General features: G+C 40.2%; 1 protein-coding gene and 1 long non-coding RNA gene across 2 annotated transcripts; both read left to right on the forward strand.

Moving 5' to 3' along the window:
* Positions 1–128: 128 nt before the first annotated feature.
* On the forward strand, positions 129–754 carry LOC133449044 (uncharacterized). The gene is made up of 3 exons (XR_009782998.1): positions 129–251; positions 415–503; positions 690–754. It is a non-coding gene; the product is annotated as an uncharacterized LOC133449044 (long non-coding RNA).
* A 1,126-nt stretch (positions 755–1,880) lies between these two features.
* Positions 1,881–14,407, forward strand: LOC133449028 (zinc finger protein 239-like). The gene is made up of 2 exons (XM_061728114.1): positions 1,881–2,136; positions 13,161–14,407. The coding sequence occupies exons 1-2, from the start codon at positions 1,975–1,977 to the stop codon at positions 13,932–13,934; spliced, it is 936 nt and encodes a 311-aa protein (XP_061584098.1). The 5' UTR covers positions 1,881–1,974; the 3' UTR covers positions 13,935–14,407.
* Positions 14,408–24,727: the final 10,320 nt, after the last annotated feature.

Consider the following 24,727-nt stretch of genomic DNA (forward strand, 5'->3'; position numbering starts at 1 on the left):
ACCAGCAGCCAATGTGGCGTCTACTCTTTATATGTCTATGGCAGCAAGAACACTGGATGGAGAAGGGTCCAGCCATGGGTCCAGCTCGTCCAGCTGCAGGCTCGGAGGCTGCAGTTCCAGGACCCGCAGTTTCAGGACCCGCAGTTCCAGGACCCGCAGTTTTTGCAACAGCGCAACTCAATGAATTGGAGTTGTCATTGCAGGTTTGCAGGTCGCAGATTGCAGATTGTATCCGGACTTCGATGACGAACGTAAGTAACATGTCAAGTTATAAGTTGTTATGTTCTCTCATTTACTAGATGCATATAACTATAAAATATATCTATATCGGTAGACTGGAATAGATTTTTAAAAATAGATTTTTGAAAATACTAATACATTTATTGGTACATTAAATTACATTTCTCTTGGTAGGCTATCATTTATGGTCTTGCGAGGACACATAACGTGCCCGTGCTTCAGGCGGAACAGCTGTTCCTTGCTGGGCAACCCTTACATCCAAGGTGAGAGAATAAAATATAAATATATTTCTAACAGAATGACATTAAGTCTTAATCAATGTATGCAATGCGTTACATACTATAATTAAGAAATGTGCATAATTATTGTAATTCCTGTAGCACTTAATGTTTTAAATGTTAAACACATTTCTGTCAATAAAGCTGTGATTTTTACGTCTACTATTTCAGTGAAAGGGAGGAATTTAAAAGGAAGCTCCAAAAACAACTGCTCCAACAAAGGAGACACTGAGGGAAATTTTTTGGGTTGCTTTTGGTCTGTATAAAGTTGAAATAATGTGTGTGTGTGTGTGTGTTTGTGTGTGTGTGTGTGTGTGTGTGTGTATAAAATAAAATAAAAAATATGATTGGAAAAAGAATTTGTGAATTTGATGGGGAAACATTTAAGTCTTAAAAAATAGACATGGGTCATTTAATGTGTTTAGATTAAGATCTATGCTAGAATAGAAATGTAGGTTCCTTTGATATATTGTTTGACTTCAGAAAGGCTTCCATAAAACCTGCTGCAGTGTACTACCTAATCTTGTAATAGGAAATCATAATTATCTGTCTCAAATTATACATTGTAGGGTCTATGAATTTGATGTTTGAGAATGTGTAGGAACCCTGGTTGTTAATATTAATAATTTGATTATATTACAAATATAGAGACATAATCTTAAATCTGCCCATAGAGGCCCAGCTGTGCCTGTGTGCCTTTCAAGCCTTATAAATATCTCAATAGTATCTGGCCAAATATGATTCCATCTTAAGTTTACCTGTAATGAGTTAATTATGCTGATCACAAATTTGCAATTTGTTTGCAACTCTTAGCAACCTATTTGATTTGTATTGCAGAGTAGGCTGTTCAAAGTAATTAATATTTGGTTGGAGTAAACCAATGTACTTGTTAACTATTATTATTTGTTTATCAACTCCATACAAAGTAATAATTTGACGGGATTAACCTCAAGAAATCAAAATATTTGTTAATTATCCTTGTTTATTTACTACACATGAAGTAAAAGTATTAATCTGGTGGAATAAACTTTTACACATAAAAATGCTTGTTTATTAATTATCCGTACCTGATTATTAACTTAAACAAGCTTTAAATAAGAATTTCTAACTAAAACTTTTAAAAAGTTATACTTCAATTCATCATGTTAAGTAATCTTTTGGCGTAATAAACGTTTAATTTGCAAAACTGAAGGTCCTGGAACTGCGGGTCCTGAAACTGCGGGTCCTGGAACTGCGGGTCCTGGAACTGCAGCCTCCGAGCCTGCAGCTGTATACTATTGACTGGATGTGGTGACGTATGTCTGTGTCGTATCTGGTCTGTTTGGTGGTCACGTGTTTCTGGGCAGAGTTCTCACAGCGGCGGAGGAATAGACATCATATAGAACACTATATGTGTTCTATATGATGTCTATGGGAGGAACCTCGTTTTTATACAGACACAGAAAGAGGATTTTAGATGGAACAGTTGCTCGATTTTGGAAGAATGGAAACGGAGCAGAACCCAGATCCAGAGAAGGACCGGGACCAGGACCAGAACCGGGACCGGGACCAGGAGGACCAGGGCCAGGTCTGTTCAAAGTCCAGCACCAAAACGGTCTTCTCCTCTGCTGGTCTGCAGGTCAGTGTTCGGGTCCACGTGGCCGCTCGTTCTCGGTTTTTGTATCTGTTAATGACGCAAACACACACACAAACACACAAACGCAAACACAAACGCTTTATTTGTGTCTGTATCAGCGTGTTTGAACTAAACCACAGGGAACACACACACGGGACTTTTTTACGATCCAATAAGCCGTAAGGGGAACCGCAAAAAGTATTTCAGCAAGTGATTCCCGCTCCCATTTTTGAGGACGACACAATATAAAAAAGACTACAAGACCCTGCAAGAGTCCCGTGATCGGGACCACAGAACGGTACTAGTAGAGTAGAGGGTAGAGGTCGTCACGTGATCCCGCTGCACCAATCTATAGATAAGAACGCTATTCTTTTGTTTGTTTGTAATGATAAGATGGTTATTGATTAACTTTCTGTTCCAGCTTTATCTGATCTCGTCACCAATTTGATCTATGGAACTGAGTTATCTCTGTAATTTATGTAAATAATAACAATAATGAATAACCATAATAATCATTTGTGCCATTAGAGATCTAAATGCCACAGAGAGGAGAAGATGATCTTCCGATTCCAATTGATAATGATTCCTTTACATTTTCTTGTATGTATCTATGTAATGTTGTTATTGTTAATTTTGCTGGTTATTGCGGCTGCTTTTTATCAGAGCCTTGCATTGTTTACTTACTGTTGTGCACTTTATCCCCATCTTGCTTCTCACTTTTGTAATTTTTTTAATGTGTTTGTTCTATGTCGTTAAACTTATGCAACCAAGTTGCCCTTCAAGGGACACCAATAAACCAATGATGATGATGATGATATGTGAATGGATTTCAAGTTATATTATCACATAGTCAAAGCAGATGTTTTTTTTTTTTATATTTTATATTCAGATCAATGAAATGCAGAACCATATGAGTGTTTTATCACAGTTTTGTATAGTTACAATTTCAAAACTTTCTTCTTACAATCATGACTCTACCATATGAAATGTAATTGCACTTAAAATAATTCAATGAGACTGTCCAGAAAAACATTCAAACCAATTCTTTTTGTAATAAAACAGGAACAGCAAATATTATTCAGCATTTTTACAGTCTTTTCACCAGTTAGTAAGTTAAATATATAAAGACAATTCAATTAAGAATAAAAACTATACATTCCATAGATTAGAGACATTATTCTATGGAATGTATGCTAAAGATGAAAAGGATTCAGCAAAAGGCAAATTTAACTTACTAACTTGTTAAAAACAAACGAAATAATAGGGTTCTTATCTATAGAAAAATACATAGGCTACATGTCGTGGTACCGAATCAAGTGTTTGGAGATACTTTAGAGAAGGTCCGCCTTGCTGTCTAATGATCTCAAAGTTCTTCGTTGATGTGGCAGTCGTATTTCGCACGGTTTCAGATCATTTCTGATCATTTTTAACGACTTTTGGGGTTTGTTTTCATCATCATGCATTAGCCTGAAGACACCATGGTCGCCGCCATATTGCCCTTGTGTTTACTAGTAACGTGCATCCTATTGGTGCAGCAGGATTACGTGACGACCGCGCCTCTACCCGCGGACGAAAATCTTACTGCGCTCAGAAGAAACTAGTACCGTTTTGTGGTCACCGATCACGGGACTCTTGCAGGGTTTTGAGCTCAGAACTTTTACTTATAAGGTGAGCATGAATCAATCTTTTATAATGTAAAGATTGTGTAGTCCTCAAAGGTGGGAGCGGGATGAAACGATAACGGGCTTCACCTTACGGCCTACAAGTACGTATAAACTTTTCTGTGCTTTAATGTTTGCAAATGTGGCTGCGCGCACAGACAAAGCAGTCCAGACCTTTTTGGTCCTTTAAAGTTGGACAGATATTCGTAGATTTCCACTTCTGCGGTCAATAACTCCCTAATAAAGAGACATAACTAAATTGATTCTCATATTAATTCCTAAAAATAGATGAATTTGTCTAAAGGTCGATTAAAAAAAAAGAAATACAAAATTCTCATTGTTACATTACAACTTTTGGTATTTTTTTGTTTTATGCCCAAAAAAGGAATGTTTTGTTGGACACAAGAACAACTGCTGCCATGATTTTGCCTTTAAATATGTTTAATGGTATAAAAACATTATAGTTTTCGGTTATAATTGCATAAATTGTCTATATTTCTTTGCTTTATGAAGCAAAGCTTTATAAACCATCTTGGGGTTATATTTGCATAAAATACTAAAAACCAAATTCTCATAAATGGGAAAAAATAAAACCGATTTCATAGTTCCTCTGTTTGCTGCCCTGGATCTGTTTGGTAATTCTGACCCACACGATGTTTCTGAAAGCAGTTCTATCAGCATTCTGGGAGGTGATTGGTCCTTACAGCATCATTAGCTGACAATACTTGCCGTTGAATCTCAATATAATACTAGTATTAATATGTTGCAGAACTACAGTTATATAATTCATGCAACAGCTCAAAAAATAGTTTTAATAACACTAATCCAAATCAGAATCGAATCAATCTATGTTTGATAATCGATTATGAATCTTAAGAATCGGAATCGAATCGATTCTTGACATTTGAATCGATCCCCACCCAGACATCTCTGAATTACTGGCTGAACTCATGCCAAAATATGACCGGATCTTTATTGTTGGAGAATTTAACGTGCGTGTGTGTTGCCCTGAAAAGCCAATGGTTAAGGACTTCTTAAACTGAATCGACTCGTTTAACATTTTACAGGGGGTGTCTGAGCCCACTCAGCAACGTAGTCACACGCTGGACATAATTTTTTCTTTTTGTTTGTCTGTTTTTAACTTGATAATTTGTGATGTAGTCTTCTGAGATCAAAAACCTGTGTTATTTAATGTTGCCCTGCGTCAGTGAAAGAAGCACAAGTTGCATGTGTCGTTCAAATTTTAAGACTGTTTGTACTGATATCAGATTGTTGTGAAAGAAGCTAAAAGGCTACTTTAGTCTCTCTCCTGCTCCTAACTTCAAAAGAAAAAGGCAACAGTTGCTGCAACGGCCTCACGCCGGCTCTCTGGTCCTGACCTCCGCCTCAACACGCGGCCTCACTGCGCACGGGGGGCCGGTTCCTTCTCTCGGAACTGCGGCTGGTCCCGTCCGTGCCGCTGGGCTGCGGGATGGTCTCGCGGTCCAAGGCTGGAGCTTCCACGGCGGGTTCTGGCTCAGTGCCTCGCTCTTGATTGGATGCGCGCCGATTTAGTCGTCGCCCCTCACGCAAGGCACGCTGGGCTTTGTAGTTTCTGACAAGGCGGCCATTTTAGGAGGGACATTAAAGTTGAATGTACATATTCAGGAAATTCTCTTGAACATTTATAACAGTCCAGATGATCACTGGACCTGGTCCAACAAAAGATTTCAACCATTTCAGTTTCAAGACACCATTCATAATATTGAAATCGATCACATTCAACATCATCATAGTTTTTTACCATGTCAATCTTTCTTATATGTTGACATCCATATGAACTTAAAATTAACCGTATTTATTGTTTTGATCATTCTTGTTGAGATGGGTAATGAAAATGCCGGATAAATTAGTCTGGACAGACTATCCATTTTTGATAATAAGACTCTGCCAAAAATTGAAATATCCCTTTGCAGCCACCTGAATTGACTTACACTTGTCCACATTGTTCCAAATATTCATCTTTTCAATTGCTGTTTTGTCCTTTAGAGATAACAATCCCCAAATATATGACCTTCTGTTTTATCTTTATATTATAATGGGGAAACTCACGTGTTAGCAGCAGTACACACACACACACACACACACACACACATACACACACACACACACACACACACACACACACACACACACACACACACACATCCATCCAGGGAAGGGGATAAAAAAAGTAATAATAAATAAGTAATAAAAAGTAATAATAATGGCTTGGTTTTATATAGCGCCCTTCAAGGCACCCAGAGCTTTACAGAGATCATTATTCATTCATACACATTCTCACCGGTGGTGATAAGCTACGTTTGTAGCTGCCCTGGGGCAGACTGATGGAAGCGTGGCTGCCATATCGCGCCAAACGGCCCCTCCGACCACCCCCAAACATTCATACACATTCAAACACATTCACACGATGTTAAAATCTCCTACATCATCCAATATTGTCCTGTAAAGTTGTTCGTTGTTTTAATCTGCTACCGCTGCTACTACCTCTGCTACTAAATGTATATCACTTTTCCAACTGTTGCTCTGCTTACTGCCCCCTATCGGTCCCCACCGGTATGACGGGCTTTCCTCGCGTACTACGCGAGGAACGTTGCAGTTGTTAACGGACGCGAACGCAGGCACCAACTGCAAGTATAACACGCACTTTAGGGCTCAGCCAGGCGGGGCTTTATAAATATATGGGCTTTATAAATGTATTAAATATATGAGCGCGGACTCGGCGGGGGATCTGCGCGCGGCAAGGAGCACAAGCCGGGTGTCAGCGACAGTGGAGTCGCGCCGTAAAGCCTGATTTATGGTTCTGTGTTAAATCGACGCAGAACCTACGCCTAGGTTACCAGGGCTTTCCACAAGCGCCGGCTGCCGGCCATATAGCCGACTACTCGATTAGGTCCAGCCGGCTACTTTAATGACGCTTATTTTTATAGCCTATGTAACCTCGTGTTCCACCTGGCCACACCTATAAATATTATTTTTCGATTTTAATAAAATTAAATGTTTTTTTCAGACTGACAATAATGTCAAACTGAACCGCACTCTTGCACGCTTGTACACAAATTACTCTGAACACCGCCGCCTTCAAAGAGAAACTCCGCTGCCCCGACATGCGGTGTGTGTGTGTGTGTGCGTGCGTGCGCATGTGCGTGCGTGTGCGTGTGCGTGCGTGTGCGTGCGTGTGTGTGTGCGCGCTCAGCGGAGTGAATTTCGGAACTCGGATCAACAAGCATAGCTCACCAGATGATTCTTTTGTCACCATAAAAATGGTACGTCCTTATTACTCAGGCTACCCACTACAAAATTTAATCAGTTTAATCAGTTTGTATTAAAAAGAAAGCCTAACCGCGTTGCATCGTTTAGCCCAAAACTTTCTACCGGTAATCCAGTCTTCTCTTCAAGCGTTCAATTAGCACCACCTGCGACACGTGACAGTGTATTTTCATACACTTCATTAGTTACACTAATGAATAAAAGAAGATGCAATGGCGAGTGAGTTGTAATAATAATGATAATACAGCGTTTCCTACAATTGTACAGGCTTGGCCCTGCCAGGCCAGAAAAGAAAAAAAAATAATATGCAAAAAATAAGCGACGTATCTATCCATTCATTTAGAAATCAATAATCATTTCCATTTGGGAGCCTCTGTGCGGCGCTGAATATGCAATGCGTTGCGGCAGTGAGTGAAGCCTGAATTATGGTTCTGCGTTAAATCGACGCAGAGCCTACGGCGTAGGGTACGCGGCGACGCGCGCAGTACGGTGCGTACTGCCGCGTACCCTACGCCGTAGGCTCTGCGTTGGTGTAACGCGGGACCATAAATCAGCCTTAAGTCCCTTTAGGCTAATACTGTGAGAAATAACCTCTCATAATAGCGGTACTACAGTTAATAAATGTAATAAATGCTCCTACTGCTGTTTCTGCTGGCTACTGAGTCCCCTAAGTGGCGAGTGAGTTTTAACTCCTTAATTACCAATCAGCGTCAGAGTCACGCACAGTACACAAACTGTGATGTTAGAGAGCCACCTTTTGGTCAGTTTAAGCAACAGCATCGCCAGCTGCTTGACAGTGGCTCAACTCATTCGTTTACTGTTTTTGTTGTTAATAATGTCATTGCAATTTTATCTATGCAATTGTGAAAAAAATGGCAAAATAAATGAAAAACTGTGAACAACCGTATTCCGTAGGCTATTCGGTACTCAGTATTCAGCCAAGTCTTTAAACTTTATTCCGCTTCAGTTTCGGCCTCAAATTTTCATTTCGGTGCATCCCTAGTTTTTTCAGCGGGTACCACTGGTAGCATTCTGGATTTTTGTTTAATAATGTTGAACTTGACTCCTCAGTTGTCTATATTTTATTGTTTTGTTTCATTTTATGTTTTTACTATTTAAATAAATGAAAATAAATATGTTATTATTATTATTATTATTATTATTATTATTATTATTATTATTATTATTATTATTATTATTATTATTATTATTACTACTACATTTAAGACCAGTGTATACGATCGTGGCTACGACGTGACCACCACCAACAGCCCCCCCCACATATTAATGATTGATACCATGCAGGTAAAAACCAAAGGCATATATATGTGCATTATTACTATATTTAATATATATATATATATATATATATATATATATATATATATATATATATATATATATATATATATATGCATACACATACAAACCCAGTGATTTTTTTTATTTTTGGGGGGGTGGTAACATCCACTGCCGATCCAGGAAGCAGGAACACACGGAGGCACACGTCAAGCACTGGAAATCTGCAACAAAAACCACAAACAAAACACAAAACCAACACGGAGCCGACCAAAACACGAGCAGCAATCGACCCAAATCTTGAGATCCAATCACAGTCTGAGCTAAGCTACCGCTAGCTAACCCCAAAAACGTGTGTGTGTGTGTGTGTGTGTGTGTGTGTGTGTGTGTGTGTGTGTGTGTGTGTGTGTGTGTGTGTGTGTGTGTGTGTGTGTGTGTGTGTGTGTGTGTGTGTGTGTGTGTGTGTGTGTGTGTGTGTGTGTGTGTGTGTGTGTGTGTGTGTGTGTGTGTGTGTGTGTGTGTGTCACGGGAAGAAGCAGCCAGGGATCCCGCGGCGGCCAGCCTGCCCGGAGAGACAGAGCCCGGCCGACGCGGGCAGGAGCACACGCCCCCACGAAAGTGGACCTCCGAGACCAGAGGGCCCGCCGCGGAGGCAGTGGGGGGGACCGGAGACGGGCGCGGAGAGAGGGAACCCCCCAACAGGGCGACACCTGCGCGGGCCCGACAACGGAGGGCCCCAGACCCAGGCATCCCATTCATTCATCCATTCACCTATCCGATATCTATACTAATAATAATATGATATACTATACACAATAATGATAATTAAAAAAATTATAATATTAATAACCATCTTTGTATAACATAATATTAATAAATTATTACATTTTGTTGTCCTGCCAATGGAGGAAGTCGGCTGGATTATTGTAACGCCTTGTACGTTGGTGTTAGTCAGACCGGCCTGTCTCGTCTTCAGCTGATGCAAAATGCTGCTGCACGGATTTGAACAAGAACACGAAAGAAAGAGCACATTACTCTTGTTTTATCCTCACTGCACTGGCTGCCTGTCTATTTAGAGTTCATTTTAAAATCCTTTTATTTGTTTTTCTATCTCTAAATAGTCTTGCCCTGCCCTACCTCTCTGAGCTGTTGCATTCACACCCTCCTTCTAGGTCGCTCAGATCAGCTGACCAAGGTATAATATGATCCAGCCCTAATTTGCTAGTTTGCTGTTGTAGCCCCCAAATTGTGGAATGCGTTACCAGTAAATAACAGACAGTCCTCTTTCTTGGCCATTTTAAAATAACTTCTCAAGACCCACCTTTTGTGCCAAGTTTTTTTACCCAGTATGAGATGTTGACTTTAACTTGTTTTAATTTATTTTCATTATTTTTTATCTTGATCTTATTTATCTATTTATTTAATTCTTCACCTGTTAACCCCTAGGGATTTTGGAGCTGAATTTTACCTAAACAAGCCTATCCAAATTAAATCAACAATATCCTCACAATTATAAGGACGATATGCATAATATTGGTCTCAATGGATAGATAAGAACTCACAGCATACATTTCCAGTGTCAGAAAAAATGTGAATGTTCACATGCATGAGCAAATTGTGACAAGCCAAAGAAAAAAAAATTAAATCTTTATCCTTGTCTAATTTTTTTTTTTTAGTTTGCACCGTGGAAGCAGCAGCGGGATGACCAGAGGGGGGGGGGGACGTCAGCAGCACACAGCAGACATCAACGTAGGCAGGTGGAAGCAGCAACTGGATGACCGGGGATGGGGGGGGGAGGCACCGCCCAGCGGATCATGTCGGTGCCCCCCTGCAGCATAAGCCTATAGCAGCATATCTACCGCAAAGCTATATTTGAGACGAACTATTATAGTCTTGTTCTATAGCTGCAACTATGACTACTGACTCTAACACACTAGAGTTTACACTACCTAGAGATTTACCAACACCAGCTAAAAGTTTACTAAACACTAACCATAGGCTTTACTAAACAGAAAGGTTTTAAGTTTAGTTTTAAAGGTGGAGGTGGTGTCAGCCTCCTTAACCCAGATTTGAAGTTGATTCCATAGTAATGGTGCCTGATAGCAGAATGCCCGCCCTCCAAATCTACATTTAGATACTCTAGGAACTACGAGTAAACCTGCACTCTGAGAGCGGAGAGCTCTTCCAGGAACATAAGGCACTATCAGGTCTTGTAAATACTGCAGAGCTGAGCCGTTTTGGGCTTTATATGCAAGTAATAAAATTTTAAATTGGATTCTGAATTTTACAGGTAGCCAATGGAGCGACGCTAACACTGGAGAGATGTGGTCTCTCCTGCTGATTCCTGTCAGCACTCGCGCTGCTGCATTTTGGATCAGCTGGAGTCTATTCAGCAAATTACTTGGACATCCTGCTAATAACACATTACAGTAATCTAGTCTAGAAGATAAAAACGCATGAACTAGTTTTTCTGCATCACTCTGCGAGACGATTTTCCTAATTTTTGCAATATTACGGAGATGGAAAAACGCTATTTTACAAACCTCATTAACATATGGTTTAAATGACAAATCCTAATCGAAAACAACACCAAGGTTTCTCACAGTTGCACTGGAAGCCATCGCAACACCATCTAATCCCTTCCTAAGATGCTCTGGACCAAGAATGATAACCTCTGTTTTATCTGAATTTAGAAGCAAGAATTTTCTGGACATCCAGTCCTTGATGTCCCTAAGACATGCCTGAAGTTTAACTAACGGTTCTGTTTCATCCGGCTTCATAGACAAATACAGCTGCGTATCATCAGCATAACAATGAAAGTGTATGCCGTGATTCTGGATTATACTTCCCAACGGCTGCATGTATAAACTGAACAAGATTGGCCCTAGCACTGAACCCTGCGGAACGCCATAACTGACCCTTGACTGTTCTGAAGAAACCTCATGTACATGAACAAACTGGAACCTGTCAGATAGGTATGATTTAAACCAACATAGAGCTGTCCCTTTAATCCCAACAACATGCTCTAACCTGTGCAGTAAAATGCTGATCTACAGTGTCAAAAGCAGCACTGAGGTCCAGTAGAACCAGTATGGACACTAATCCCTTATCTGAGGCCATAAGAAGTTCATTCGTAACTCGAACCAGTGCTGTCTCTGTGCTATGATGCATTCTGAACCCTGACTGAAAGACTTCAAACAGATAATTTCTATACAAGTAGTCACATAACTGGCTTGAAACTGCCTTTTCCAGAATTTTAGACACAAATCGGAAGGTTGGAAATATAGCCTATAGTTAGCTAAGGTGTCTGGGTCAAGAGAAGGTTTTTTAAGTAAAGGTTTAATTACTGCCACTTTGAAAGCCTGTGGTACATATCCTAAGCTTAGGGATAGGTTGATTTGGTCCAGTATTGTCGCACCAATAAGAGAAAAAACATTTTTGAATAGTCGGGATGGGATCTAACATACATGTGGTAGACTTAGCTCTATTAACGAGTGAAGTCAGCTCAGGGAGGTCTATAGGATCAAAACAGTCTAGAGTCAAGTCAGAGCCTAGGGAAGTCGCTAAAGCTGAAGAAACGCCCACAACCGGCTGGTTGATTTCTTCTCTAATTCTCGTGATTTTACTGTTAAAGAAGCCCATAAAGTCTTCACTACTGAGAGCTGCAGGAATGCACGGCTCCACAGAGTTGTGACTCTTTGTCAGCCTGGCTACAGTGCTGAAAACTAAAATAGTTGTCTCTAGGCGCTTTCCAGAGACCCAGAACATAAACCCCTGAGCAATTATGACATAAACATAACATACACAATGGCATGTAAAAAAAACTTTGCTACCGACGTCACTACCTCTCATCCACACATGCCCCTTTTCCACCAAACCAGTTCCAGGCTGGTTCTGGGCCGGTGCTGGTTCACAACTCGTTCAACTTGCAAACCAGCTGAAAACCGGTTTGCTTTTTCATAGCTTGGGATGCCAAGCGGAGCCACGTCAGTACGTCACTGCAAACGTCAGTTACGACGCTGCAAACATCAGTTACGTCGCTGCGATTGCATTGGCGCAAAAGTTGAAGCAACAACAACGTATTTGCTCTAATACGGACTTGGTCTGCGTAGCTCCCTCCATGGACAATATCACTAAAAGACAGGTTGTTTCCTCCACAGACCACTGCTGCTGCTGGATCCGTATTAATTCATCTCTTGTTTGAAAATGTCACCGTCTTGCTTTTGCTGTTGGTCTGAACAACTCCGCCCCCTAAGCGGTTCTTTCCTCTGGCCCAGCAAAGAGTTGGTGCTACCTTGAACCGGGTTTTCTGGTCTGGAGCCAGTTCTTTGTCGTGTGTGTGTGTGTGTGTGTGTGTGTGTGTGTGTGTGTGTGTGTGTGTGTGTGTGTGTGTGTGTGCGTGTGTGTGTGTGTGTGTGTGTGTGTGTGTGTGTGTGTGTGTGTGTGTGTGTGTGTGTGTGTGTGTGTGTGTGTGTGTGTGTGTGTGTGTGTGTCAATAGTTAGACAATAGTAGAATGGGTTTTCAGTGTGTTTCAGTAGCTTTCAAACTTTACACTTCTTATGTAGATGTATAAGAAGTCTCATCTGAAGGTGTTGTACTGTTAAGAACTAGTTGTAACAAAATATGTTTAACATTAGTCCTCAGAAGATAAACTTAATTGTCTCACAGGAAAGAACCTGAGAGGCAGCACTTGATTAAAACTGAAAAGACTTTTGATAATGCAGCTAAGATAATGTAAGTGATCTTCTCTGTTACAGAATCATAAAGGAAGACCCAAAAAACACTGCTGTGATGATTGCAAGAAAGTCTTCACCACTTCATCAAACCTGAAGATCCATAAGAAAATTCACACTGGAGACAAGCCTTTCAGATGTGATCAGTGTGGAGCGACTTTTGCCCGAAAAGGTCATCTAAAGCAACACCAACGTATTCACACTGGAGACAAGCCTTTCAGATGTGATCAGTGTGGAGAGGCTTTTGCCCGCCAAGGTTCTCTAACGATTCACCAACGTATTCACACTGGAGAAAAGCCTTACAGATGTGATCAGTGTGGAGCAGCTTTTACCATATCAAGTAATCTAACGATTCACCAACGTATTCACACTGGAGACAAGCCTTACAGCTGTGATCAGTGTGGAGTGGCTTTTGCCCAGCAAATTACTTTAACGATTCACCAACGTATTCACACTGGAAACAAGCCTTACAGATGTGATCAGTGTGGGGCGGCTTTCGCCCATCGAAGTGCTCTAACGATTCACCAACATATTCACACTGGAAACAAGCCTTACAGATGTGATCAGTGTGGAGCGGCTTTTGCCCAGCCAAGTGCTCTAACGATTCACCAACGTATTCACACTGGAGAAAAGCCTTACAGATGTGATCAGTGTGGGGTGGCTTTCGCCCATCGAAGTTCTCTAACGAGTCACCAACGTATTCACACTGGAGAAAAGCCTTACAGATGTGATCAGTGTGGAGCAGCTTTTACCACATCAAGTAATCTAAGGAATCACCAACGTATTCACACTGGATAAAAAGTTTACATTTGTGATCATTTCTGATATTATTTATTTTGAGAGTTCAGTTAAAATGCACCAATTTAGTTTGAAAGACATCATTCTGGTGGTTAGATTGTGGGAAATTTTTTGAATCATTTTTTTAAAAAGCAGCAGATTTTTACAGCTGTAAGAGCTGTTCAGTTATAATCAGATTTAGAAAATGAAGTATAAAGATTCAATTCAAAAGTCTTTATTTTGAACATGATGGTAGTGTAAGTAACAGACATGCTTTAAAATTAGACCCTCATTATTAGATGTTATATGTTTTACACAAAGGTGAGACAGCCTGATAGACATGAGTTTAGTTCTTTAGTTATTCTGAGAGAAATACATATGAGGGTATGATTCTGTTAAATACTGTTTTACATTAGCCATTTTCTTCTTTGTAATGTTTTTTTTTTGTTTGTTTTTCTTGAAATGTTTACGTTTCCCAGAGTTGTTGTCATTGGTCTGCATTTAAAAATTAATTTAAATAAATCAGTTCTTAACTTTGTCTGGATTTTCACCAAGATTCACTGTGGACACAACAGACATTTGCTCTTGATGACTTACATCTGGGGTGCAATCCAATATTATGACATAGTATTTTAAATTGTTGATTTCTGACACCATTGTGTCAACTATTTTATCACTGACACAGGCTATCAACTCATTTTGAATCGTTTTACCCAGGTATGTGATGTGCTCTGCTGCACTGTCGATGCTTCTCATATGATCTCTCAACACAGGATCAAATTAAGCTAGCAGTTCAACTTCTTTAAGAAAGTTCCCATTGGTGGATATTATGTTATACAAAGATGGTTATTAATACTATTATTATTATTATTATTATTGTGTATAGTATATCATATTATTAGTATAGATATCGGATAGGTGAATGGATGGATGAATGAATGGGATGCCTGGGTCTGGGGCCCTCCGTTGTCGGGCCCGCGCGGGTGTCGCCCTGTTGGGGGGTTCCCTCTCTCCGGGCCCGTCTCCGGTCCCCCCCACGGCCTCCGCAGCGGGGCACCCTTCTGGTCTTGGAGGGCCACTTTCGTGGGGGCGGGTGCTCCTGCCCGCGTCGGCGGTCGGGGCGGCTCTGTCTCTCCGGGCAGGCTGGCCCCTCGCCGGGTGGGGGTCGTTGGCCTAGGGGGTGACGGCCTCCTGGCCACGTGTCCGGCCCGGACCGGGTGGCCGGGGATTGCCTGGGTCGCGCTCCGCCGCCGCGGGATCCCTGGCTGCTTCTTCCCGGTGGGGGGGGGCCTCGCTGGCGGTGGGTTGCCTCCCGCCCTCTTCTCACCCTCTGTGGAGTTGCCGGTGGCCTGGGTTCCGGGCTTCCTTGTCGGCCCCTGGTCTCGTGGCTGGCAAGGGACTAAATGGATATTTCGCAGAAGAAAAGTGGTTCAGGAACGATGTGTGTGGTGGTTGGTTGTAAGAACTCGAGGAAGCACCTGAACGAGTGGTCAGATAGAGAGTGCTGCGACCACAAACCAGCTACAAAGAGACACGTCCATGCGCTCCTTTGTTTACTTTTTTTTTTGGAAGCCAAGGACCTGGCTGAAGGCATTACATCTAAAAAACCACAGCGCAACATTTTTGTCTGTTCACACCACTTTGTTGACAAAAAACCATGGGTTATAATCGCTCTCCCTAGCACACGAGGTGTAAACTCACCCGGCGGATCCGCTGCCTTGAATCTGAGGGTAAGTTCAGCAACTTTAGCTATGAATCTGACAATACTGTTAATTATGAAGAAGTTGTCATACACTAACATTGCTACTGGTATTTTGCTAAGGCAGTTGATGGTTTCGGAGATGGGACAAACAATGGCCACCATAGCTACATTAAGTGTGTGTGTGTGTGTGTGTGTGTGTGTGTGTGTGTGTGTGTGTGTGTGTGTGTGTGTGTGTGTGTGTGTGTGTGTGTGTGTGTGTGTGTGTTAGCAGGCTGTTATGATGATGAATATTTGTCTTATTTATAGTTAAAATGTCTCATTTTTAGTCAAAAAAATCTTATTACTTATCACTTAAAACAAGACTCATCACTGGAAAAAACAACAATTTTCACCTGTTTCAAGTAGATTCTCACTTAAAATAAGTAGAAAAATCTGCCAGTGGAACAAGATTTAAAAAAAATAAATAAATCTTGTCCCACTGGCAGATTTTTCTATTTATTTCAAGTGAAAATTTACTTGAAACCGGTGAAAATTGTCAAATAACATGTTATTTTTCTGAATAATGACTTGTTTTAAGTGTAATGAGATCTTTTGACTACAAATGAGACATTTTAACTAGAAATAAGACAAATTTTCCTGGTAAGATTTTGAGTTTTTGCAGTGCATCATAAATACAATGCAATTTGGCAGGCTGTTGTGATGATTGTGTGTGTGTGTGAGTACAATGTACAACACAAACACAAATGGTACAATTTTTACCATTGTGATGTTTGTAGTGAGGGGACTCTATGCCTGCATTAATTTTGCTCCATCCATGTTTTCTCTTCCCCTTGATCAGGGGTATTCAACTAGATTCGGCCGGGGGCCACATCTGCAAAAGGACTGTATGGAGAGGGCCGCACAATTTGAAAATTTGGGGGTTTTCAAAATGTATTTTGCACTCAAAGACGAAGACTTATGTATATATAATACATTTGTATTATACATTTGAATATATCTAGTTTACATATGAATTATGTATTAATTGTCTCCAGATTTAGTAATTGTGAATGTTAAATATAATATTCAGATAAAGAAATATTATTTTAAATGCAAGTTCATTTTGAAACCATGCATTGTGCAAACTTAATGAAATTGATATTGACCTACTTTTAATAAAACACGCCATAATGACAAAGCACCACTTTCCACCAAGATTTCCTTATTTGAATATTATATTAAGCATTGAGCACAAGCATTTCAGTCCATAGTAGCCAGTTTGATGTTATAAATAAGCAACCAAAATATTAACCATAAGCTCCTTATGACACAAAAAAAAATTTTTTTTTTAATCAAACACCCCCTTTTTTGAAATATGACCAGGGGCCACATAAAAGCTCCTGGCGGGCCGCATGTGGCCCGCGGGCCGCCAATTGAATATCCCTGCCCTAGATGGTCCTGAAACCTGTCAGCCTGCCTGAGGCCGAGCCTGCTACACAAGTCTGTGATCCCCAGACCCTGATGAGAGGATCTGTCACACAACACCCAGCGATGTTGTTCATTAAATAAAGATAAACAACAAATACTGTGTGCATTGTATTTTTTAATATTATATATGAATATTTTTTATAATGATGTAATTGTGTGGGATGCTTTTGTATTTTACTATGAGGTAAGCGAACTGTCAATTGAATTTGTGCACATAAATCAAATGTGTGCATATTCTACAGTTGTGTATAAATAAATAGAAATGTAAACATTTAAGTCAAATCATACATATAATATGTAGTGTGTATTTTCTCTGTGCGAATACCACTCAAAGTTACAACTTTACAAGATTATGAACACGGATTACAGAGAAAATACACACTATATTTATGTATGATTTGACTTAAAACAAATGTTAACATTTTTATTTATTTATGCATAACTGTAGAATAATATGCACACATTTGATTTATGTGCACAAATTCAATTGACAATTCCCTTACCCCATATTTTACTTTTTTATTCCTGTTAAGATTTAATATGTGAATTTTCTTGTTGAAGCCATATGTTTAGTTTCCTCAAAACAATTTATTCATCCATTATTAATGTACAGTATGAGCTTAATATGAATGATGAACCGTGTTAAAAGAAATTGTAGCACTCTAAGGAAGATAAGGCCTGTCATTCATGATCGTAGTTCAGTGCAATAATGAAATGAAATGAAGTTTCATCAAACTTTATTTTCACAGTACAAACATCTGTTGTCTCCTAAATAAGGCTGCTCATTTTGGTTTTAAAATGCTGAGATATTTACTGCAGAACTGTAACCTTCCCTCAACAAAATCATCATCAATTTTTGGGAGCATGTGTGAAAAGTTGGTTGGGTGATGGTGGAGGCATCAGCATTAAAGCAGAGCTGCAGAAGGCTTTTCCCAGGGCACATGAAAAGTTCTGCCATTGGTGAGCCATTGCCATAATAAGTGTGTTGTTCCTCCACTCTTCATGAGTCCTACAGAGTTTCACCTCCTGTGCCGGTTCTGGAGTGGTAGAAGATGGCTTTGAAGTTGGTGGTGGCTGGTAAAGATCCTTCCTGTTGTGCCGTTTTAAGCGCACATACAGGACTGTCTCAGAAAATGAGAATATTGTGATAAAGTTCTTTATTTTCTGTAATGCAATTAAAAAAACAAAAATGTCATACATTCTGGATTCATTACAAATCAACTGAAATATTGCAAGCCTTTTATTATTTTAATATTGCTGATTATGGTTTACAGTTTAAGATTAAGATTCCCAGAATACAAATTTTGATTCTAGGTCTAGAGGAGTAGCAATTTTGATCAACAAAAGAGTCAATTTCTCCGTCTGCAGGACAATATCTGATAAGAATGGTAGATATCTTATTGTTGCGGGCACTCTATACTGTAACCCTGTATTGTTGGTGAATATATATGCCCCTAATTTTGATGACCCCAATTTTACGGATAGGCTGTTTGGCAACCTCCCTTTCTTAAATACGCATATTACAATACTGGGCGGTGATCTGAATTGTGTTATTAATCCTTCTTTGGACCGTTCGAATCCTCGTACTTTGACTCAATCCTCTATGTCAAAATCTATTACCGATTTTACAGTCAAGAACGGGCTTGTTGATCCGTGGAGGTTCTCACATCCTGGAGATAAGGAATTCTCTTTTTTTTCTCAAGTACATCAGTCATATTCACGTATTGACTATCTTTTTGTTGATGGCTCTCTTCTCCCCAAAGTTAGTTCTGTCGTATACCACCCAATTGTTATTTCGGATCACGCCCCTCTAACTTTGAATATAACATGGTCTGAGCGCCCCCGTTTTTCTTCTCCCTGGAGGTTTAATCCATTGCTTTTATCCGACGATGCATTTAATGTTTCTATATCTGCTTCAATAGATGATTTCATTGCATTAAACAAAACAGACTCTACCAGTTTTTCGCTAGTATGGGAATCACTCAAAGCATATTTGCGAGGACAGATTATCTCTTATTCAGCATACGCCAGTAAAATCCGCAGGGCTAAATTACAGGAGCTCACATCTAAAATTCAGGACACAGACAGACTAAACTCAGTTAACCCAAGTCCGAGTTTACTGAAACAACGGCTTGATTTGCAGTCAAAATTCGATCTTATAGCGACAGCCGATTCTGAACGGCTCCTATTACGCGCTCATGCCAACTATTATGAACACGGCGATAAACCAAGCAGGTTATTGGCTCACCAATTAAAAAGGCAAGCAACGTCGAGACTGATTCCCAGCATTAGAGATTCTAATGGCACACTTACCACCGATCCAATCGCCATCAACATAATTTTTAAGTCATACTACTCCTCTCTCTATGAGTCAGAATCTCCACTTGACACAGCAGAAATGACCTCCTTTCTTGATAATATCACTGTCCCTACTATTAATTTGGATGTGGCTAATGGCCTCGATGCTCCTTTCAGCTTGCAAGAAATTGCTGCCGCCATTGAAGCTACGCAAAGCAACAAGGCCCCTGGTCCCGATGGGTTCGGAGCTGAGTTTTTCAAAAAATTCAAAGACAAATTAGCCCCCCTTTTACTTTCAATGTACAATGAGTCCCTTGATCATGGCTCATTGCCTCCCTCTTTAATGCAGGCGTCCATTGCCCTCCTTTTGAAGAAGGACAAGGACCCTGAATCATGCACTTCTTACAGGCCCTTGTCTTTACTGAATGTGGATGTCAAAATTTTAGCCAAAGCACTAGCAATTCGTCTTGATAAGATCCTTCCTAGCATCATATCTGAGGAGCAGAATGGTTTCATCAAGGGACGCCAGCTCTTTTATAATGTTCGTACACTTCTTAATGTGATTCTCTCTAAAGATTCTTCTCCACTCCCTGAAGTTGTTATCGCAATTGATGCTGAAAAAGCGTTTGATCGTGTCGAATTTAACTATCTTTTTGCAACACTTCATAAATTCGGATTTGGACACAGGTTTATATCGTGGATTAGACTTCTTTACACTTCCCCTCAGGCCAGCATTCACACCAATGACAACTACTCCACTTATTTTACATTATCACGTGGCACGAGACAGGGCTGCCCTCTCTCCCCTTTGCTATTCGCTCTATCCGTCGAACCACTTTCAATTGCTCTAAGAACTCTTCCTCTATTTCGCGGAGTCTCTAGGTCCAATGTGGAACTCAAATTGTCACTTTATGCAGACGACCTCCTTTTATATGTATCTGACCCTTTAACCAGCATTGCACCAATATTATCTCTGTTGAAGAATTATGGATCCTTCTCCGGCTATAAGGTCAATCTTAACAAGTGTGAATGCTTCCCCATAAACTCCTCTGCTTTACAACTCAAACAATCTGATATCTCCTTTAAACTCAGCCCGTCGGGCTTTAGATACTTAGGGATTAATGTGATCCGCACTCTGCCCTCTCTTTTCACCGCTAATTTTTCCTCACTGGTAACTCAAGTGAAGGCGGACTTACAGAGGTGGAACTCCCTACCACTGTCGCTGATAGGAAGAATTAACACAGTGAAAATGACTGTATTGCCTAAATTTCTTTTTTTGTTCCAATGCACTCCTTTATTTCTACCAAAATCTTTTTTTAAATCACTTGACCAAATTGTTTCCAACTTTTTATGGGCCGGTAAGACACCCAGAGTGAGGTATTCGCTTCTCCAAAAATTTAAATTTAATGGGGGTCTAGCACTACCAAACTTTATGCTTTACTATTGGTCAGCGCATATTCACAAACTAATTTATTGGCTTCAGTCTCCTGAGTTATTATGGTGCAGATTGGAGGCTCAGTCACTCTCTTCATCCTCTGTAACGGCCCTACTCTCCTCCTCTTTACCATTGAATCCCTCTAAGTTTACAAATAGCCCTGTGGTGCTTTCCTCCCTTAAGATTTGGTCACAGTTTAGGCGCCACTTTAAATTTGCTTCTCCATCCATCTATACACCTGTTACTAAGAATCATCTGTTCCCTCCATCACTAATAGACACCACTTTTATGATTTGGTACAACCGGGGCATTAAGCACTTCAGGGATCTATATAAGGATGGTATCTTTTCCACATTCTCATATCTGAGGTCAAAGTTCAATTTGCCTGCCCCCCATTTGTTTCGCTACTTCCAGCTTCGACACTGCGCCTCTGCTTTGTTTCCATGCTTCCCTTCCCTTCCTGCGAACCAACCGTGGGATGATCTTCTAACTATGAAACTCAGTCAAAAGTCTCTGATATCTAAGATATATGCACTGTCTATGACATTTGATGATCATTCTGTAGATAAAGCTCGGGAGGGTTGGGGACGAGAGTTGGGCCTCGACTTCACAGGGGAGCTGTGGGATAAAGCTATCCGTAGCATACGATCTAGCGCGCCTTGCGCTAGACTAGAACTTATTCAATTTAAGGTGCTGCATAGAGCCCACCTATCAAAATCCCGATTATCGGAAATATATCCGAATGTTGCAGACTTATGCGACAGATGCCAGGGTTCTCCCTGCAATTTAAGTCATATGTTTTTCTCCTGTCCTAGGTTACAGAAATTTTGGAGTGATTATTCTGTGATCATGTCTAAAGTTCTGGGTAAAAAAGTTGTTATGGCCCCTCTCTTAGCAATATTCGGACTCTCTGTTGACTCCTCACATATCAGCCACACACAGTCAGAAGTATTGGCTTTCACATCCCTTTTAGCAAGACGTCGTATCTTACTTTTATGGAAATCCCCCAGGTCCCCGTCTATTTCTATTTGGCTTAGTGATGTTATGTTTTTTCTTAAATTGGAGAAGGTGAGATACTCTGTAAAAGGCAACTCACCTAAATTCATTCACAAATGGCAATCGTTCATAGACCACTTTACCGCGTTGAAGACTCTACCCACCGACTGACCCCCCCCCTCCCTTAATTTTCTTTTCATCTCCTTAATTTGTTTTTTTTTATGTTTTATTTATTTCCAGTTTCATCTCTTGCTCATCTGTTTATTTATTTTTTAACGCTACAGAGACTCTGTTCCTTTGTTAGGTTTTGTGTGTTTAAAAAAAAAAAAAAAAAAAAGGAGACAATGTATAATGCGTCTGTTTGACTACACGTTTCCATGTTTTAGGTGTATGTTGTTTCTTATAAAAAGATCAATAAAAAAAAAAAAAAAAAAGATTCCCAGAATATTCTAATTTTTTGAGATAGGATATTTGAGTTTTCTTAAGCTGTAAGCCATGATCAGCAATATTAGAATAATAAAAGGCTTCCAATATTTCAGTTGATTTGTAATGAATCCAGAATGTATGTATGTTTTTGTAATTGCATTACAGAAAATCACACTATTTTAATTTTCTGAGACAGTCCTGTACTTCATCTTCCTCTGACCAGCATTTCTTTTAGACCCAGCATTCCACTGGTTCTGTCAGTGCAGGCAAGCCCAGTTTTCCCGTCTCACAGCATTTTCTACCTAGAGAGATATAGTAAAAAAAAAAAAAAAAAAGCCAAGTAGACTATGATGTAGTTCGGATACCAAAAATAAAGACATATAGGTCAAATAATCTTGTTACCTTCCATAGGATCGCAGCTGAATGGGAACACGATCTCCAGGTCCAGCAACACGAACATCCCGCAGGTTTCACTTCTCCAGCTTCAGTTACAGCACCTGAGCAGATATTAGTCATAGTGACCATCAGTAAATCTAATCCTACAGATGTAACGACCAGCATCTTCAGCAGTGACGTTGTTGATGATCAGAGAGCAGTTACTGCTCAAACTCATCCTGTCAGCTCCAGGTGACGTCTTCACAGTATTTCCATGATTAATCTCTTTTACTGTGTTTGCATTTTGAATGTTGCTGTAAAACCAGTGAGCATCAGAACATGGGTCGGATGAAGAATCAACGTTAGGCGGTAAAACATCTCCAGCTCTGTGATGGAGAACGATTCCTCCATCACTGATTCCTGCTGCAGAGAAAAACACTGAGAAAAGTTTTACACTTCACACATCAACCTGACCCTAGAAACATATTTAACCTACATATTTAGGTTCGTCAGCACAGAGAAGAGACTTCAACACACATCTCTGGTGAAACATTCAGAGTTATGTAACGTTGTCTTTAAGTGGTCTGATTGTAACAGAGGTGAGTTTACTTAAAAAAAACACATTTAGTGAAACAGCAATGTTCAACGGTACACGACAACTACAGAGTGGTTGTTACAGTCTTTTTAAATCAAATGAAACCCTAAAACATGAGTCAGACTTGATCTTTACCTTCAAAGTGAAGCAGTAAAGTGATGAAGAGCTGCAGTCGTGGTTCATTCTGTCTCTGCTGGATGAAACGATGCTTCTCTCTGCTGCAGGTCTGTTTGTGAAGGTGGAACTTCCTGTTTCTGGGCGACTTATTGACTAAAACTGTCTTCCAAGTAACACCTCCGACCCTGACATGTCTTTGTTTCCTGATGTGTGTGGCAACAAGTCAAAAATAAAAGAAACAACCCTGAATGTTTAAAAGTGAACATACAAAGCTGTTTCTGTACAATATTTACTTTTGTTACACTTCAGTCAATGCTTAAGGTGGATTTGTTGTATAAGAGTGATAGATTTGGTTTCCAATAAAATAATAAAAATAAATAAATGAACAAAACGTTCTTGTTTTTGATATATTTTCTCAGAAACAGAAACTTGTGTTTGTTTGAGCGTCCTGAAATCAGTGAGCTGAGGGTTGAAGTGGTTCTCCAACAATGACCCGGTCCTCCACTGATCCACGTCTACATGTTATACCAGCTGCTGCCACCTGGGGGCGTCTCACAGATGACAGGAGCGTCGGTGGAGGACAGAGGCTGAGGACAGACACCTGCTGAACCTGATCCAGACCTTATGAAGGAACAATCAGCTCATCTTTAACATAAAAACACCCAGGAGATGGAATAAAGTCAACATGTTTCCATCCTGAACTAATATGGAGATAAAGTTAAAACATCAGACATCACTGCTGCAGGTGTGTGATGATGTTATTTCCTTGAAATAACATCAGACACAAATTAACTGTCTGTAAAAGCAGCATTTAGAAGATTCTTGTTTTAAGGTTTAATTGTTTTAGACAGAACATTCAATTTTGTATTTTCTTTGTTGCGGTTCAACTTAAAATATGTTGTTGTTTCTGGGAGGTCATAGTTATAGTCATAGTCATAGTCATAGTTAACAAAAAAATTACTTTTCTTCCTTTGAGAGGTTTATTAAAAGATGAACTTGCGTATTTCGTGGTGTTTGTGGTCCACTGTGGGTTTGAGCGTGGTCGTGCAGCAGCTCTGTGTCGGAGTTTTAGAAAAACACATCTACAAGTTCTATCCCTGCGTCTCACAAACGCGTGGAGGTCTCAGATACTCCTCGTAATCTTGTATGAGTTTGTGTCGGCTCATCTTCTTGGACAAACATAGATAGTTGTTCCTTTTTAATGTGTTGCTTTCAGACCTTTTTCTGTTTCTGTTCTGTAATCTCTGAGGAAGTCGTTGATGATCTCTAAAGAGAAAAGAAATGCCTTTGCAAGGACATCTGAACATTGGACTCTGCAGAAATGGAGGAAGGTCATGTGATCTCATCAGTCCAGACTGACTCATGAATCTGTTGCTTCAGTAGATGAAGTGGCTCACACATCA

The sequence above is a fragment of the Cololabis saira genome, chromosome 8 (genome assembly GCF_033807715.1).
Source record: "Cololabis saira isolate AMF1-May2022 chromosome 8, fColSai1.1, whole genome shotgun sequence".
NCBI classification, from domain to species: Eukaryota; Metazoa; Chordata; class Actinopteri; order Beloniformes; family Belonidae; genus Cololabis; species Cololabis saira.